The sequence below is a fragment of the Haematobia irritans genome, chromosome 5, assembly GCF_050003625.1.
Source record: "Haematobia irritans isolate KBUSLIRL chromosome 5, ASM5000362v1, whole genome shotgun sequence".
Lineage (NCBI taxonomy): Eukaryota > Metazoa > Arthropoda > Insecta > Diptera > Muscidae > Haematobia > Haematobia irritans.
The window spans coordinates 175,175,214-175,194,914 of NC_134401.1; the positions used below are offsets into that span (position 1 = coordinate 175,175,214).

General features: G+C 32.6%; 3 protein-coding genes and 3 long non-coding RNA genes across 6 annotated transcripts; 2 read left to right on the plus strand and 4 right to left on the minus strand.

Moving 5' to 3' along the window:
• Positions 1 to 560: 560 nt before the first annotated feature.
• On the minus strand, positions 561 to 1,533 carry LOC142240309 (uncharacterized). Its single transcript, XR_012723228.1, has 3 exons — positions 1,198 to 1,533; positions 1,028 to 1,089; positions 561 to 960 (listed from the first exon to the last, which is right to left on the minus strand). It is a non-coding gene; the product is annotated as an uncharacterized LOC142240309 (long non-coding RNA).
• A 2,467-nt stretch (positions 1,534 to 4,000) lies between these two features.
• LOC142239214 (uncharacterized) lies at positions 4,001 to 5,953 on the minus strand. Its single transcript, XM_075310986.1, has 6 exons — positions 5,635 to 5,953; positions 5,506 to 5,568; positions 5,275 to 5,444; positions 4,995 to 5,187; positions 4,844 to 4,928; positions 4,001 to 4,304 (listed from the first exon to the last, which is right to left on the minus strand). The coding sequence occupies exons 1-6, from the start codon at positions 5,706 to 5,708 to the stop codon at positions 4,083 to 4,085; spliced, it is 807 nt and encodes a 268-aa protein (XP_075167101.1). The 5' UTR covers positions 5,709 to 5,953; the 3' UTR covers positions 4,001 to 4,082.
• A 471-nt stretch (positions 5,954 to 6,424) lies between these two features.
• On the minus strand, positions 6,425 to 7,557 carry LOC142239217 (uncharacterized). The gene is made up of 2 exons (XR_012722959.1): positions 6,987 to 7,557; positions 6,425 to 6,922 (listed from the first exon to the last, which is right to left on the minus strand). It is a non-coding gene; the product is annotated as an uncharacterized LOC142239217 (long non-coding RNA).
• A 17-nt stretch (positions 7,558 to 7,574) lies between these two features.
• On the plus strand, positions 7,575 to 8,704 carry LOC142239216 (uncharacterized). Its single transcript, XR_012722958.1, has 3 exons — positions 7,575 to 7,694; positions 7,787 to 7,866; positions 7,932 to 8,704. It is a non-coding gene; the product is annotated as an uncharacterized LOC142239216 (long non-coding RNA).
• Positions 8,705 to 10,904: 2,200 nt separating this feature from the next.
• LOC142240182 (uncharacterized) lies at positions 10,905 to 11,750 on the minus strand. The gene has a single exon (XM_075311882.1). It carries the CDS (start codon positions 11,748 to 11,750, stop codon positions 10,905 to 10,907), a length of 846 nt encoding a protein of 281 aa, XP_075167997.1.
• Positions 11,751 to 14,175: 2,425 nt separating this feature from the next.
• Positions 14,176 to 19,540, plus strand: cnk (connector enhancer of ksr). The gene is made up of 4 exons (XM_075313395.1): positions 14,176 to 14,295; positions 14,375 to 14,538; positions 14,628 to 16,745; positions 16,804 to 19,540. Exons 1-4 carry the CDS (start codon positions 14,238 to 14,240, stop codon positions 19,075 to 19,077), a joined length of 4,614 nt encoding a protein of 1,537 aa, XP_075169510.1. The 5' UTR covers positions 14,176 to 14,237; the 3' UTR covers positions 19,078 to 19,540.
• Positions 19,541 to 19,701: the final 161 nt, after the last annotated feature.

The following is a 19,701-nucleotide window of genomic DNA, read 5'->3' on the forward strand; positions in this document are numbered from 1 at the left end:
CGTTGCCCTGGTCTATCCAGAACAACTCATCAGTGCAAGTCGCGCCGATTTTGCCGGATTGTATTTTGATAAAGTGATTCACAATAGCAACTTATTGTGACTAATTTATCAAAAAAACATGAAATTCAAAGTGGTACAGTGTCATAAATAATCGCAGCAGTAAATATGTATTACAAATTGGAGCATTTCATATATTAAAAATGCAAGATTAAACTTCTTTTCTGTGATTAGGTGGGTACTATGTTCGGTTTTCGAGTTGAAAATCACTTTATTTTCGCGATTACTTTTCCTGAAATAATCAAAATTATAAATTAAAACCAAAATATTCCTGTAAAGTCTTGCCGAAATCTTGGGGAACAAGAAACTGCGCATCACTTGAATTAATTTATCTGCTTCATATTGAACTGTTTTATTAAAGTAACCGCGAAAATTTCAACTCGAAAAGCGAACATAGTACTTACCTATTGTTGTTAAACAGCTGATGACAGTGTTGCATATTTTTGGAGATGTTCTGGATAAGCGAGTACTCTGTTTTCTTTTAGTCCTTCACGGCTTAGGGTATCCAGTGCTAAAAGAAAACAGCCCTATTATTAGTAAACACTTTTGCATTGATAATTCGATTTCCTTCCTTTTGGTGTCATAAAACAGAATTAAAATTTATTAACATGCGGGCAATTTGAAATTAGGAACGTACTGGACCTCGTGTTAGAATTGATTTCCAGCAGAAGGAATTCACGAAATATCCATTTTAAACTGATAATAGCATATGAATTAAACTGACAATGTGATGCACATTTTCATCCAGAAGTTGTTGATTGCAAGAATTTATTGTTTTTAACAATTTTAATTGGTTGAAATTGTAATGTTTCTGGAAACTTTTTCTTGTGGATAAGCCACTCATTTTTCATTGGTCAGCTTCTTATTGTTAGCAAGAATGTAGCATCCAAAGATTTTAGTTTTCTGCAAAAAGAGATTAAAATTTAGTGACTTCTCTAAAGTGTTGATTTAATTTTTCATATTGACGTACCAATTATTATAAACTATTTGAAGCAGTTCCAGTTAATTGTCCACCATTTTTTCATCGGTCAGCTTTTTAATGTTTTCAAGAACGTAGAATCCATAATTTTAGTTTTCGGCAAAGAGATATACATTTAGTGACTTCCTTAAAGTTTTATTTCATTTTTTATTTTCACTTACCTATTTTTATAAGCTATTTGGTTATTTGTCTAAAATTTTCCATTTTTTTAATTTCTTGCAATTGACCACGAACTTCGTTGCACAAATAAGTATTGAAAACCACATGGGTTTTTCGTTGCATTTTAGGGTAGTGTTTTGTCAAAGTTTTCTCATATTATCTTCAATACCTTTTCAAAGATTTCGTCAACATTTTGGCAAATTGGAAGTAATTCGCAAACAATTTGAAGATGTATTGAAGATGAGCTATTTCAAGTCAAGTTGAATTTATGTTGAAAATTATATTTACCCTCAAACTGAAAAGTTGTTGCATTTGAAAAACGCTCATCCTGTGTTTATTGGGTAAGTTTATCCGGACGACAGTGGTCGTGTCCATAGACTATAGACTTTAGATAGATGAGCCATGAGTGCCAAACTATTTTTGACAGTTCCGAAGATTAAGAATAAACGAGAAAAATAAGAGCACGCTTACAATCTCTTTCGTTTTCCTTTTTGTAGTTTGCCAATTTTACACAAAATTAGAACGTTTATGATGCAACAGAGGATTTATAAATAAATTAATATATTAAAAGTTCATATTTGAACAAAAAATTGGGACCAAAATCGCGAAAATACGAAATTTAATTTTGAGCAGCATTGCTCTTTACGAACAACACAAAAGCAAATGCACGAAAATTAATGTTTGGGACTGACTCTTTACGAAAAAATCAAAACGAAATGTCAGAAAATTAATTTTTGGAACTGACACATTTTTTTTAAGAGAATAGTGGATCATCTATGTATTAAAAGGTCTATGGTCGTGTCGAACCCCAATAAACACAGGATGAGCGTTTTTCAAATGCAACAAGTTTTCAGTTTGAAGGCCGGTATGCACCTCTTGCGAAATTTTCGGTAGCAAAAATTTATTTAAGTCTCCGACAAAAAATGGTTTGTGTAGAACAGTGTAGAGAAGCAAAATGTACACAAATTGTAAAACAGCTGATCGCTATTAATATTCGATAATTGGAAAAACGTTGGTAATAAATGGACGCCAAGAAAACAACAATAATAGCTATTGCAGCAACTTATTTATTAATAAAAAAGAAAAAAAGGACGAAGAGACGCAATCCGTCCATAAGAGTAAATTCATATCTCAAGGAAAGAAGTGATAAGGGGAGGTTTTCCAAGGATGTACGTATACATTACCATTAAATAATTTGAACCAATTTTATCCATTTTCCGCAGTTTGAAGACCTGAAAAATCACAAACAGGGTTTTTATGAGAACTTTCATATGGATGCAAATAGTTTTGAAAAAATCAATGGTTGAACCCTACATAAAACCAAAGCGCTATACTAGAAAAGACTGTTTAGAAGCCAAGCTGAAGTTTGCTGTAGCCATTGAGTAACTTATAAATTTGAAGATATTAGACAAATATTGTATTATGGTTATCAATAGGTACTTTGCATCGGGATCCTTACAAAGGCATATGGCCTCAATCTACCGTATAAGTAAGCAACATCTAGGAAAGGTAATCGATGATGTTTGTGTCGCCCTTATAGAAGTTTTGAAATCAGAAGTACCACAATATACCAAAGAGCAATGTCTTAAATGGTCGGAGGAATATAATAATAAGTGGCAATTTCCAAACTGTATTGGTGCAATTGATGGAAAGCACTGCGCAATCAAGAGTCCAAACAACGCTGGTTCGTTGTTTTATAACTATAAGGTATTTATACATATGTATGTACAGGGACATAAATCTTTTTAATTGATAAAAATTTTTCCGGGTTTCCATTCGATTGTGTTAATGGCAGTTGCTGACGCAAACTACAAATTTACGTATTTAGATATAGGGGCATACGGCAGTGAAGGCGATGCCAATGTATTTTCCTCATCCAAATTTGGTCAGCATCTCTTGGCGGATAAATTTGATTTCCCCAAAGACGTCGCAATTCAGGGAGAAAACATTCCTTTCTTTTATTTGGCTGATGACGCTTTTCCATTATGCAAACGTATTTTAAAGCCCTATGGAGGTAAACAAAATCTTTCTGAGGAAGAAAAAATCTTTAATTATCGGCTGAGTAGAGCAAGAAGGTGTGTGGAAAATGCATTCGGAATTTTGTGCTGGAAATGGCTATGTCTAAAGAGAACAATGCTTTGTTCCCCAGACAGGGCTCAAAAAATTATAACTGCTTGTTGCACAATTTTTTGATCACAAATGGCAGTAGTTATTGTTCGTCAAATACGACTAACGTTAATATTTTAGAGAATCTCCCCGAGCAAGAGTTTGCTAAAAACATAGAAAATTCGCTTTACAATAGCCCTCTTAGCACTGTTAAAGGCAGACCAACAGAGTATGGGAAATGGATCCGGAAACATTTGACATCCTTCTTCAGCTCCCCAGAAGGAGCGGTGCCGTGGCAAAAAGCATCATCATACTTAAAATAAAGTTATAATAGGCGTAATAAACTAAAAGAAGTATTGCATTAAATAATATTTAAATGAAAAAAGCTTACATAGTTTTATATTTATATAGTAATTTACAATTATATATCTAAATAGTAATTTATAATTCCAGTTTTATTAAAAAATATGTTGCAAACTTCAACCAACATAATCGGATCTTAAGTTGGAATAATTAGTTCTGTTTGTTAAATTAAATTGAAATATAGAATTAAAAAATTTTAAATTAATTATTTATTAATTATTAAAAAATTAATGGGAAATCGGATTGAAGTTTATCTAAATAATTAATTGAATCAATTAAAATTATGCGAACGAAAACAATTAAAATTTTAATTTAAACAAATAAAAAACTAATCGATTACGAAACCTGAATACGTTTCTAGAATTGTGTTTATTTGTTTATAAAGGATATATTCATAGTATTTCTTAGTTCGTTGAATTTATTTCTTTATTCTGTTATATAACAGCGTATTTATGTCATGAACTGTATCCTCGAAAATTTCTTCAGGTACTTTTTGCAGCATCCGATCCCAATTTTTACAAATTATGTCGTATTTCATAGACTCGGACACTGTACAACTTTCAACTAGTTTGTCAATGCTGCTTACGAGATGCTTTTCTGTAGTTTCAAAGTTGTTTGAAGATCCATTGTTAGATTTTAACTGAAATGATATGTAATTATTATGCAGAAAAAAAGTCTTTTATAAAACTGATGCTAAAATGAATTAAAATTTATTGCAAAAAGTTTATTTTGTTTTAGTTTATTTTTAAAATTTTGTCAGAAATTTTCCCCAGCCCAATGATTCTTTCTTTATTCCAAGTATGACTCAAAAATTTTATGAACAAAAATAAAGTACAATTTCAATGACATACAAAGTACTTCAATTCTAACTAAAATAGAAGAAGCTTTTTGTATAATTCTCGAAAATAGTAAGAATGAAATTTGGTTAAATCGGCTCAGATTTAGATATAGCTCCCATACATAGCTTTCGCCCGATTTACACTCCTATGGCCCCAGAGGCCGAAATTTGCGAATTTTTATGCAATTTAAAAATATTTCCAATATTTTGTTACTAACATTGAGGTTTGTCCCGGTCATTATACGTGTATAATATGTGTTTTATAGGATTTCAGATTAATAGTTCGATGCGCTACAAACGGAATGACTGTTTAACGTGGATGAAGTTTTTCTACCACTTACGTATTTGTAGTTAGACGATCCCCCAGACAACATATTATCACTGGAAGTAGGACTGGAATCTTCCGCTGAACCGATAGTACAAGTGCTGATAAATATAAGACTAAATTACTTGACAAATGTGGCTTAGGTGCCTCAAAACTTGGAAACTTACCGCCTTTTCTTCGAAATGTTTGGCAAAAAGGCTAATGACTCGCTGAACTCCCAGTCTTTCGCATTTTCATCAACAAATACTGGGTTATCGAGGAATTCACCGCCATCGTCACCGGACTTGGATTTTCGCTTTATCTGAGCTCGGTAGCGTTTACTGTCCCGAAGCGATGCCCAAGTGGATTTACATTCAGATACTAATAAATAAATATACACGTGTTATACGTAGATTAATAAGAACGCCGTGAAAAAAATATATAATCCTGGCATTAATTGATACTAACTTGGTTTTCCGAGCTTTTCGCTAATTGTCTTCCATGCCCGATTAACGGCATCTGTTTTGAAATGACCCGAATGACTTAGGTCCCAAATAATGGGATTGCATTCTACAGCCTTTGCCAATTCATGCTTTTGAGCAACACTAAATTTGCTCCGTTTGTTAAATTTTTTGTTGCTGGTGTAGAAAATATTAGAATGTTTCTGTTGATCAAATTATTTGTTAAAAAATTATTTACCTAGTGCTGGTATATTGTGGCGTGAACAATTTTGGCGAGTCTTCATCAAAGCTTATTTCGAATCTGCAAAAATAATGAACTTTTGGTTTTATCTAAAGACCAATACTAAGTTCATGTACAAATACATACCTAGTTGATTCCATCTCACTGGTAAAGGAGGTATCGTCGAATTCATCCAAATATTCCTCAAACAAATCCTCCATTTTTTACCGACCGCTTAATTTTTTACTCACAAATAATTAAAATTGAAAACTGTTACAAGCAAAACGTTTGAAAACAATAAAATGGTTACTGTCATTACTTGTCAAAATCTCTCCAAAATAGGCTTTTGACAACCCTGTTATGAATAAAAATTTTCATTAGAGGTGCGTACCAGCTTACGAAATTGAAAGCTACCGAAAATTTCGTTAGCATAAATAGCAATGCATTTCTTATGGGAATGAAATTTTTCGCTAGAGGTGCATACCGGCCTTTACGAAATTGAAAGCTACCGAAAATTTCGTTAGCATAAATAGCAATGCATTTCTTATGGGAATGAAATTTTTCGCTAGAGGTGCATACCGGCCTTGAGGGTAAATATAATTTTCAACATACCCAATAAACACAAACGTTTGAAAAATACTAAAATTCAATAATTTTTCAAACATTTTTTCAAAGGATTAGGGTAATATTCAAGTTGAGAAATTGTTGAGAAAATCGCGTTCTCAACAAAAAACAGACATTACCCTCAACAGTAAAATTCAACACAATAGCAATAATTTCTCAATTGTAATCCTCAAATTGAAATGCATCGCTATTCAATAATTTCTCAAACAGTTTTCAATGTGAGAAAAATAAAAAACTAGCATTGTTGCGAATACTTTCAAACCACAATTTGTATGAAAGTCAATCCTAGTTCTAACTGAAAGTCAATACTAAATTTCTAGGGATTTTGTAAATTTTATTATTTTTTCGTTAACAAATATAATAATCTTAAAAATAACATTAATAATATATGAAAATAATAATATTATACCAATCAAAATGTAATTATCTTATTAAACGTATTAATAAATAAAACTATGAATACAACTTTAAATATCTTAAACATTTTTACATGTATAATTCCATTTCCTCCATAATGTTGGTGTCATTAATATGCTGGCAATTTGAAATAATTACTATCGAGGAACTTGCTGGCTTGTGTGTTAGAATAGATTCCAGCAAGAGGAAATCACAAAATATCAAACTGATGACGGGATGTAAATTGATGTAATGCACATTTTCATCCAGAAGTTCTTGATATAGGAATTGTTGCACTTTGTTTTAATTGGTTGCACTTTGTAAGTTTTCTGAAAACTTTTCTTTGTTGTTTCCTTCATCGGTTTTTCATCGGCCAACATCTTCCAAGAATATACCATTCAATGATTTTAGTTTTCTGCAAAACAATCGAGTTTTGTGATTTCCATTATGTTTTCATTTCACTTTTTATTTTGACTTACCAATTTGTATTTCTTCCAACTGACCACGTACTTCGTGATTTCCTCAAGAACGTTGGTGTTACAAAATTGTTGTTATTAAAATACTGGCAATTTTCAGGAACTTGATGACCAGATAATTGGAATAAATTTCCAGCAATTTCAATTCACAAAATAACAAATTAAACCGATGATGCACATTTTCATCCAGAAGTTCTTGTTATAGGAATTGTTGCACTTTGTTTTAGTTGGTTGCACTTTGTAAGTTTTCTGAAAACTTTTCTTTGTTGTTTCCTTCATCGGTTTTTCATCGGCCAACATCTTCCAAGAATATACCATTCAATGATTTTAGTTTTCTGCAAAACAATCGAGTTTTGTGATTTCCATTAAAACACAGGATGAGCGTTTTTCAAATGCAACAACTTTTCGGTTTGAGGGTAAATATAATTTTCAACATAAATTCAACTTGACTTGAAACAGCTCATCTTCAATACATCTTCAAATTTTTTGCGAATTACTTCCAATTTGCCAAAATGTTGACGAAATATTGAAAAGGTGTTGGAGATAATATGAGAAAACTTTGACAAAACACTACCCTAAAATGCAACGAAAAAACCATGTGGTTTCAATACTTGTTTGTGCAACGAAGTTCGTGGTCAATTGGAAGAAATAAAAAACTTGGAAAATTTTAGACAAAAAACTGAATTTACTCCAAATAGTTTCTAATAATAGGTAAGTGAAAATAAAAAAAAAATTAAATGAAACTTTAAGGAAGACACTAAATATATATCTCTTTGCCGAAAACTAAAATTATGGATTCTAAGTTCTTGAAACATTAAAAAGCTGACCGATAAAAAATGTTGGACAATTAACTGGAACTGATTCAAATAGTTTATAATAATTGGTAAGTCAATATGAAAAATTAAATCAACACTTTAGAGAAGTCACTAAATTTAAATCTTATTGCAGAAAACTAAAATATTTTGATGCTGCATTCTTGAAACCTTAAGAGGTTGACCGATGAAAATGATGGTGGCTTATCGAAAAGAGAAAGTTTCCATAAATCTAAGTGCAACGAATTAAACTTGGTATTTATGCTTTTCCATATCAACAACTACTACATGTTAATTCGCATCACATCGATATTTTAATTTACCTCGCATCATCGGTTTAATTTGTTATTTTCGAATTGAAATTACTGGAAATTTATTCTAACTCACTGGTTATCAAGTTCCTTGCGAATTGCCCGAATTTTAATGAGTTTTACAACAATTTTGTGACACCAACGCTCTTGAGGAAATCGAATTTTGTGGTTTTCAATACATTTTGTGCCACGAAGTACGTGGTCAGTTGGAAGAAATACAAAAATTGAAATATTTTTGACACAAAAGTGAAATTAGTCCAAAACGCTAACTATAATTGATAATTCAAAACAAAAAGTGAAATAAAACGTAATGGAAATCACAAAACTCGACTGCTTTGCAGAAAACTAAAATCATTGGATGTTATATTCTTGGAAGATGTTGACCGGTGAAAAAATGATGAAGGAAACAACAAAGAAAATATTCCAGAAAACTTGCAAAGTGCAACCAATTAAAAAAGTGCAACAATTCCTATATCAAGAACTTCTGGATGAAAATGTGCATTACATCAATTTACATTCCGTCATCAGTTTGATATTTTGTGAATTCCTCTTGATAGAATCTATTCTAACACGCAGGCCAGCAAATTAATTATTTCAAATTGCCAACATATTAATTAATAATTAATAAATTAATTAATAGTTATGTGACACCGACATTAAGGCCGGTACTCTGTTCGGTTTTCGCGTTGAAACTCCACACAAAACCAAAAAATGCGAAAAATTTGCGAAATTTTTTCCATTTGTGATACTTTGTTTTTTCGTGTTGAAAAACTGACGTTTATAGCACGGCGCCATTTGCAATGTGAATTAAGAAATAATTTATTTATTAAAAACTATTTGTGCGGGTTTATAAATCAAACACGGACTATATTTTTGTTCCGAAACTATACAAAGGATCAAAGGAATAGCAGATCAATTGCCCAAGGAAAAATAAAATGTTATTTTGTAAAAACAAGCAACAACCACCACCTTAATCCAATATCGCTCCTTGTAAAATAGCGCTCCAAGCTACCTAAAAAAACGCCGCTTTCTATGTGCGAAATAATGGTTTCCATAAAAATTTTTCGCAAGAATGAACATAGTACCGGCCTTTATGGAGGAAATGGAATTATACATGTAAAAATGTTTAAGATATTTAAAGTTGTATTGATCGTTTTAGTTATTAATACGTTTAATAAGAAAATTATGTTTTAATTGGTATTATATTATTATTATTTTTATATATTATTAATGTTATTTTTAATATTATTATATTTTTAACGAAAAAAATTAATAAAATTTACAAAATCCCTAGAAATTTAGTGTTGACTTTCAGTTAGAACTGGGATTGACTTTCATGCAAATTGTGGTTAGAAAATATTCGCAACAATGTTAATTTTTAATTTGCCTCACATTGAAAACTTTTTGAGAAATTATTGAGTAGCGATACATTTCAATTTGAGGATTACAATTGAGAGATTATTTCTATTGTGTTGAATTTTACTATTGAGGGTAATGTCTGTTTTTTGTTGAGAACGCGATTTTCTCAACAATTTCTCAACTTGAATATTACCCTAATCCTTTGAAAAAATGTTTGAAAAATCATTGAATTTTAGTATTTTTCAAACGTTTGTGTTTATTGGGTTATTTGTGCAACGAAGTTCGTGGTCAATTGCAAGAAATAAAAAAAAAATGGAAAATTTTAGACAAATAACCAAATAGTTTATAAAAATAGGTAAGTGAAAATAAAAAATGAAATAAAACTTTAAGGAAGTCACTAAATGTATATCTCTTTGCAGAAAACTAAAATTATGGATTCTACGTTCTTGAAAACATTAAAAAGCTGAACGATGAAAAAATGGTGAACAATTAACTGGAACTGCTTCAAATAGTTTATAATAATTCGTACGTCAATATGAAAAAATAAATCAACACTTTAGAGAAGTCACTAAATTTTAATCTCTTTGCAGAATACTAAAATCTTTGGATGCTACATTCTTGCAAACATTAAGAAGCTGACCAATGAAAAATGAGTGGCTTATCGACAAGAAAAAGTTTCCAGAAACATTACAAGTGCAACCAATTAAAATTGTTAAAAACAACAAATTGTTGAGATCAACAACTTCTGGATGAAAATGTGCATCACATCGTCAGTTTAATTCATATGCTATTATCAGTTTAAAATGGATATTTTGTGAATTCCTTCTACTGGAAATCAATTCTAACACGCGGTCCAGTACGTTCCTAATTTCAAATTGCCCGCAGGTTAATAAATTTTAATGCTGTTTTATGACACCAAAAGGAAGGAAAACGAATTATGAATGCAAAAGTGTTTACTAATAATGTTTAAGATATTTAAAGTTTTGTTGTTTGTTTTTTTTTGTTCTTATTTGTTGATATGTTTAATAAGATTATTATTTATCAATTGGTATTGTAGTGTATTATGTAGTGAAGTGTATTACTATATATTTTATTTTGATGAAAATTAATAAATTATACAAAATTCATAGAATTTTGGCTTTGACTTTCAATTTGAAGTGGGGATATCATTCATACAAATTTAGGTTGAAAAGTATTTGCAACGATGTTAATTTTGAATTTGACTCGCATCGAAAATTGTTTGACAAATTATTGAGTAGCGATGCATTTCAATTTGAGGATAACACTTGAGATATTATTGCTAATGTGTTGAATTTCACTGTTGAGGGTAATGTATGTTTTTTGTTGAGAACGCGATTTTCTCAACAATTTTTCAACTTGAATATTACCCTAATCTTTTGAAAAATTGTTGAAATTTAGCATTTTTCAAACGTTTGTGTTTATTGGGTATCTATCGTTTCAAATGCTCTCTTGAAATCTATGAACATTGCTAATGTTTTGTCTTTTTTGTTCTTGTTTTTCCATCTATTTATCACATAATTTACTGATGTTTCACATGAATAATTTTTTCTGAAGCCAGGCTGGTATTTTGATAATATTCCATTCTTTTCAATATATTTCTCCAGTTGCTCTTTAACCACTTTTTCTAGGATTTTTTCACACGTCATTAATGTATTTATTGGTCGAAATTCTTCATATTTCTTTGTTCTCTGAACTTTTTCAATTGGTATCACCATAGTCTCTTTCCATTTTTCTGGAAAAATTCCCCTTTCAAGTGAGTCATTTATCGTCTTCAGTATCATCTTTCCAATTTTATCCCAATTATCAAATATTATTGTTGTCGATACGTGGTTAAAGTCTGGCTTATTTTTAAGTTGTTTGCAAATTGTCAAAAGCTCGTTCATGTTTATGGTTCTGAATTGGAATTTCGTACTAGTCATATGTATTCTGTTTTGGTATTGCACATCGTCTATTTCATCTCTTATCATTCTAATACTATTTACAAAATACTCGTTGAATTTATTCGCTATCACTCTGTTGTCCTTATATTCTATTTGGTTAAATATCACATTATCTATTGCACTTTTCTCATTCCTTAGTACCAAATCTTTTATCTTCCTCCACATTTGCTTTTGATTTTTCGCTCCATTTATTTTGCTGTTTATATATCTATTTCTAGTATTTATTATTTTCGCTTTATACATATTTCTTGTTCTTTTATACATATTCCATGAGGACATTGCATTTTCAAGCTTGGCTTTTCTATATTTCTCCATTTTCTGCATTTTCATCTCAAACAGTTCGTTGTTGTACCACGCATTTTGACGTTTCGTAGATTTTATTTGGAATGTTTTTATAAATTTCTTTATTGTCTTTTCAAGACATATATCTAGTATATTGGTATATTAATATCTATTGTTTTGCAATTCCATATCCAGTATTTAGCATAATTCCTTTCTAAACATTGTTTTATTGTATTTGAAACATTCTTTAACTATCTTATTGTTCTCACTTTGTTTACGGCCACATTCCACAATAATATCTATGCATTCATGATCAGAGATTTTGTAAAGATCATTTGTCTTAACTTTAATTCTTTCTGAATTTGTTATTACGTAATCAATAATTGTCTTTGATGTCATTGTGACTCTTGTATATTCGTTGACTATCTGTTTCATTCCATTGTCCTGTATCATACTAAGTATTTTATTCCTTTGTGTACTATTTTTGCACCAATCAATATTAAAGTCTCCAGCTATTATAACATCAGTATTATATTCAATTATTGTCTCCATCATATCTTCGAAATGTTCATAGTATTCGTTCTCATTATAACTTGGGGACCTGTATATAGCTGCGATTATTAGATTTTCATCTTTATTCTTTATGATTGAAACATTTATCCAATGGGTTACACCATTTGCTCTCTCAAAGATATTTTGTATCTCGAAACAAGTTTTAACATATAAAGCAACACCTCCCGTTCTTCTATTATCTGAGAGAGTTAACTCATTCTTGTATCCTTTTACCTTTATTTCGCTTTCTAGGATATCTTTGGTCACATGTGTTTCTGATAATATAACAAAATCGGGTGTTTTATCCTCAATTAAATACTCCAATTGTGCGTAATTGTTTGTTAGTCCTTGTATATTTGTATATATTCCCCTAATATCATTTAATTGTTATGCGCTAATTCCCATTCTTCGTTTTTTTGCTGATAATTTATTCATATAAACCGGACATTGTTTGCTGTTTGTAAAATGGTTCTCATCCAGACCGAGTTTTAGATTTTTATTAACGTGGATACAATTTATGCATTTCATAATCTGTTCCTTTTGGCAATCCTTTGATCTATGATTTCCATGGCATTTATTACAAACTTCTTGATTCTTACAATCCTTGGCTTTGTGATTGTAACCTTTACATTTGAAACATTGTAGTACATCCGTACCATCAAAATTCTGCAACGCTCCCATCCAATGTTAATTTTCCCAGCATTAATTGCCATTTTGTATGATTCATTATCAAGATTTACTTTTGCGTTATAAGTTAATATATTATTTCGCTTCACCTCATAAAATTTTATATTTTTCATTTCACTTGACTTTAAATTCTCATTCTGTGCTTTTATCTTCTTAATAAATTCTTCTTCCGTGTATTTAAATGTCATTCCTGTAACCTTGATTGACATCTCAGCTGGGTTTGGAACTTCAACCTCGTAATTTTCATTTAATCCATTTTGTACTGCTACTCTTATTTTTCCCTTTCTGTTTCATTTTCAGTTTGTATAACCACTCTACCATTTCTTCTATTTTCAACATTTATAATTTTCAGACTAGTTGGGTCCACATTAGAATTCAAGTCATTTTTGGTTTGAGAAACAGCCTGCTTTTCTTTAGGTTTTATTACAATTGGCTTTGAAACATCTGGCATCATTGTATTAGAATCTTTAATCCATGGCTGAACAAGAAGGTTAAATCATGCGGCCATATGATTACAATTTTTTTATTTCGACCAAATTTTAAGATGTCAAAATCATATGTTTATGGTGATTGCAGCTCTCCAAATGACACTGCATAGCAAATGCATCTCAAACAAACTCGCGCATTCATAGCTGGAGAATTGTTTAAAGATGACTTGAGTATCTTGATAACATATTCCAGACCCAAAATACCACGCACATCAGTTTTTAAACTGCATCATAAACTGTTTTTGTTAATAGATGGCGAATATCCATTTGACTGACTTCCATTATTAACTTTGGTCTCATATCGGCGTTCCTCGGATGAATTATCCACTTCACAATAACTCATAGGTGACGCAATTAAATTTGAACCTTTATTTTTCTCTGGATTTGAATTATTTTTTCAGGACAATTGAAAGAATAAATAATTGCCACTTTTACCAATGCCATACGATTCTTTTATCAGCTGATTTTGACTTCTTAAAATTGTAAACAACATATTGAAATTTGTTGTTTTTGTTATCGTGATTCAACCTCCTTATTCAGCCATGCTTTAATCGCTTGTGCATATGTCACATTTCGTTTGACATTTGTCTCTTTTATAGCTCTCTTAATTTCGTTGCACATCTTTTCATTGCTCTCACCTATTGTACCGGGGTAATGGGATTGTATTGAAGATATTGAGTACCCATTTAATAGTTACGAGTACTTATAATCAAATACTCGTTACTTTCCCAACACTAGTCAGTCGCTCCAAACTGTCGTATCTTTCTTCAGAAATCAGAAATGCAAAATAGAAATCTAAGAAATGGCATATATTAATGTTGCCGAATGGTCTCCAGATCAAGTAACAGATTGGATAAAAGGTAAGTTTGCAAAAATAGGCGCTGTATTTTATTGCTTTTATGTTTATATTTATAATGATAACATTTTTTGTTTTGAAAGGGCTTGACGATTGCATGTATAATTATGTTTTCTCCTTCATAAATAATGGAGTTGGCGGTCATCAACTTCTTAACATTAGACCATATGAGCTGGAGCAATTAGGGATGCATTCGATAGGCCACCAAGAAATAGTTTTGGAAGCTATTGAGAATTTAAGAAATTTTGTAAGTGATGTGAAAAAGACAAAGAAAACAAAGATGTGTTTGAGTGTGTGTGTGTGTATGTTGCCATAATAAAACAACTTTCTTTCTAGCACTATAATTTGGATAAGGAGAACTTGCAATTTATGGCTTTGCATGTAGCAACTGCTGCTAGAAGTTTGCACCGGCAATTGTCCCTGAAAAAAGGCGAGTCGATGATTGAGACACAAGTTCTTAACGACATTACTCGTACCATTAAAACAATAAAGCCACTAATATCCTGGTTGGACCGTTCCCCTTTCCAAGGACAGTTTCAATTTACCGAAATTTGCCGTAAAATGTTGAGATTAGGTCTTGAAATGGCAACTATTGCCCAGAGGGAACGTTTTGTTGAACACCCCGTTGAGCAAATCCGCACAACGGCGGAAACATTGGAGCGGCTAGCTAATTATATAATACAGGATATAACTGATCCCATGCTCTTGCAACCAGCATCGTTAAACTTGGTTACTTTAAAGAAGAGGGAATCAGAACTCGGCTTTAATATTGAAACTAGCTATCATGGCAATATTATAGTAACTGATATAAAGCAAAACTCTCCAGCACATAATTCAGGCAAGATCGAAGACGGGGATGAAATAGTGCAAATAAATTATCAAACAGTTGTAGGTTGGCAATATAAGACAGTCCTCATACAATTGAGGGAGTCGTTGCCCGATGTTTTACTAACATTAAAGAAACGCCCCAAACATACGAAGATTTATGGTCAAATATATATGCAACCCTATCGACTTCCAAGCAAGAAACGAAACGTCGGAGCCCGATGGGGGGAAAATGCTACAAGTCCTCGCCCAAGTTTTTTAGCTGTTCCGGAAAACACATTCAAAATACCTTTAAGTTTAAATTCAGAAAACGAAAAAAATGATGACGTTGATACAGATTCTATATGCAGCGATATTTTGACTCCCACAGATACAAAAGTTTTGGAGAAGGAAAGTCGCCTTTATTACCCGAAGCCAAGAACAATGTTACAAAGACGTAATACTATTTGTGGAGATGAAGTTTTAAGGCATAAAAGCTTAGGCGTTGTTCCCCATTGGATAGAAAGTAAGTCTGGCATTGGTGGGGATCCCTCTTCACCTAGTTTGCGGGACAAGTCTGTATCATTTGGATTTGGTTTGGAAATAACAGCTAGACCTACAACTTGTATAGGGATAAGTGGCGGACCTAATGTGAAATATGCCAGTGATTTTGGCGATGGTAAGAAGCTACGCCAAATTATAGAACAACCAAATGAGCAAACGTTTGCGTCTAAACCAGGAGTTTGTAAAGTTGTACGTTTTGACGCGGGTATGAAAGCAGAGGATTACACACTCGATGAAAAATATATGTGCAATGTTCAGAATACAATACTGGAGACTTTCGAGCCAATACCCTTTGCTGATGAGGAAGAAGATGGTGGTATAGAATCTTTAAGATCCATTCAAGATAAATCGGAAAAAATATTGGATACTCTCGAAAGGATATCAAGCAGTAATAACAATAACTCCTTAGTAGAAACGATTAATATCCCCGTCATTGCAAGACGTGGACGCTTGGATAAAAGCCACAGCACACCAACATACGATAACTCTGGCGAAGAATCGGATACACCACCCGCAATTGAACCGCGAAAAGAATTTCTACTGGTAGTGCCACCGCCACGCCCAAAAAAACAAAATGAAATATCAGCAAATTCTGGTCCAATACCACCTCCAAAACCCATCGGATTGATACAAACAATTAATTCTGCTCCAACATATTGTGCGGCTCAAAGCGCCATAGCACCTCCCCCAAACATAATTTCGAAACTTCAAAATATGTCTTCGAATAACGCCGATGAACTAGACAAATCGCACAACTGTAGCAGTAGCACATTATCCTTGTCGGCTATTTGCGATTCCCAAAATGAAAGTGGTGAGTTGCACACACCAACAAAAACAAGAGTTTTGACATTGAAAAAGAAACATAGCCTCATTAGTAAGCGTCGCAATGTTAATCTCAAGTTGTTAGGTACAGGGGATATACAAGGATATTTGTATCGCCGCACAAAAGATAAGCGTGGGGTCACATTTTGGGCTCGACTATATTTCGTTATGTTAGACACGATTTTATACGGATTCCGTTCGAAGGAGGCATTAAAAGCTAATTGCGTGATATTTCTGCCTGGTTTTACAGTGTCATTGGCGAAGGTACGTTTAAAAAAGGGATTTGTATTTATGAATAAGAGTCGCAATATTTTCTTTTCAGGAAGTACACTCAAAACCATTCGCTTTTAAGGTATATCACTCTGCTAAAACGTTTTACTTTGCCGCTGAATCTCAAGACGCTCTGAATCAGTGGGTAGAATTCATCCGACAATCTACACTAACGACGTACAATAACAGTTTATCTGCAAATGAGGGCGAAATCAACGCACACACATTATTTTCGGAAAATGATAGTTCCAGTGAAGAAAGTGAAAATATCGTGAACAAAAATCTATCCACGCCCTCCCCTCAAGCCAACAAAGATTCACTCCCGCCACCAATGACTGTGGCTAAGAATCACAATAGTACGCCAATATCATCCAAGAGCGATAGACGCTATTTGGGTTCTTTAAGAAAGCTTACGAAGGGTTCATTGCAATTTAAAAGTTCTTCAGGCAGTGAGAAAAAAATATCCAATGACATACCTGTACCAACCGATCAATTTCGTTCATATAGGAAAGTTCCAGGTGGTAGTTTTGGTATACAAATAGGTGCGAATACACCAGGATATCATGATTCTGCCATGCATCCGTTTAATATGCCTGTTAACTCAGTAACAGAGATTCAAAATCAACAAAATTCATCTGTGGTTTCACCTTTGGACTCTAACGTAATTCCTTTAACACCATCTCAAACAATTAGATCTAACAATGTTTGGGAATCAGCGATGACTAATTTAGGGCCACCAACTTCGCCTGCGCCGTTACCAATAGTTCAAAAGGAAATATCTCAATTGCCATCACCAATTACAGCTGATACCAATACAGCACCAGAGCTTTCTTCTCGTCAGCAATCCAATGTGACGAGTCCTAGTAAAAGCATTAAGAAAATTCCATATAATTTTATTCACGCTTCAAATCCCAATCTGGTTGAATTTGACTTTCAAACTTCACGAACTCTCGATTACAATATACCGAAGATAAACTCTACAAATGCATGGGATGTACTCCCTAACAATATTCAAGGATTTGTTACCCTTAAGGACCTAATGCTGCAAAAACAGGAAGAAGAAGCTCAAGAAATGTATAACAATCGTGTTTTGTTGGGAGTTGAGAAAAAAGAGGAAACGAAACGAAGTGCTGGTCATAAGCAGTTTGCTCAAACTAACGAAGCAGTGAATGGTGGTCAAAGTACTGAGGATAATAAAAAAGTTTCTAAAACTCAAAGCCGTAGTCTCCCAAAACCTCCGGACTATGAAATTAGTTTCAAGCCGGATGACGAAGATATTCAACTTACACGCACAAAAGAAGGATTAAAGCTAAGAGATTTCGGTTATGAATTGATAGGCGATGAACCTTTAGGTTCGTCATCCACGGCAAGACAGTACCTGCAGACTGCCCGTCAATATTCTAATTATTCCGAATCGCATGACTCTGGCGGTAGTTGTGGAAGTAACTGGGCATCTGCAATGAAATCTAGACCATTTCTTCTCTCTTCCAATAAAAGTAAAAAAAATTCAACAAGTAGCAGTTGTTCGTCAGCCGATTTTAATATTAACGCCAATGGTGAGCGTAGATTAGGAAGCTTCAAAAAGAAGGGATTTAAAACGTCTAGCGAAAAGATATTTCAATTTGGCAAACATTCTTCAGGAGGTAGTGGAGGTGTTAGTACTACAATGACTCTTCCGCTTAACAAAAAATCTTCAGTTGTGGTCCTTAATGATGTGCCTGGTAGTTCAGGCATAAAAAAAAGCCAAACCTATAATAACGATTTAAAGGAAAAAGCTTCTAAGTATGATGCCCAGCGTAAAAATTCCGCACCCATGCCCATCTTTTCTAAGCTCAGTTTTACCAGTTCCGGGTCAGCAGCAAATACAAGCAACAAAAATGAAAATAAAAAGGACAAAAAGAATTGTAATTCTCCTCTGCCGCAACGCTCAATGGGTCATCTTAATAACGCCAATAACTCGCAACCTTTTTCGACGGCAGCTTCAATCAATACATATGCTGGTCGTGACTATGATCAAGAAATATTTTCCCAGGTGATATTCCCTAAAAAGAGCTCTAATCGTAAACAATCCATAATTCCCTCAAGTGGCAGTAGTGAAATTATCACTGCCCCAGATATAACAGCTCCTCCTCCTCCAACAAAGACAACGAACACTAACGCAAACGATTTAACGACGCCACCGCCATCTAATGCACCATCGACAGAATATCCTAATATGCAGTGTCCACCAGTATTCGAACCAGACATTTACTCCTTGGATCCAAATGCAAGTTTACTTCTTAGACGAAACCATAACAACAATCACAGTGTTAATGAAAACAATTGAATTGAACTATACAAATTCTAAAAGAATTTTTGAATATACCTTATTCCAATTATTTAATCAACAATGCAGCCTTCTCCCTTGTTGGACTTGCCCCTTTTCCACAATCACGATTAGGCTAGGCTTAGTCTCTGGTTAATGTTTATGTATAACCTTGTAGAAGCACTCAAATTGTATTATTATTTTTTTGTCGAACTCTTTATATCATTGTGTAATTTAATGTCTTCCCTTTAGTTACAACATTATTCAAAATCTCTATTTTTTAAGGATGTTTATATTTCTTAGTTAAATTTGGGCCTATATTATTTAGAAATTACAGGTCATAATCGAAATGTTTTTACTCGATAAGTGATATTTGATAGAGGAAGTAGAATGCAAAGCAAATTACAATACATAGATCCAAACATATGTACATTATACCTTCTTTTTCATTTAAAGAATAAATGTACATATTTTATATATGAAATCATTTATGTAACATTTTTGGTAAGTGTCGTTGAATAACACGATCATAAATATAATATTTTGCTTATATCTTGGCAGATTTTTTGAAATATTCCAAATTTCAAGTTGAATTATATGGACGATTTTTTTTATTGCTACGTAAACTTTTTCAACGTTCCCTAA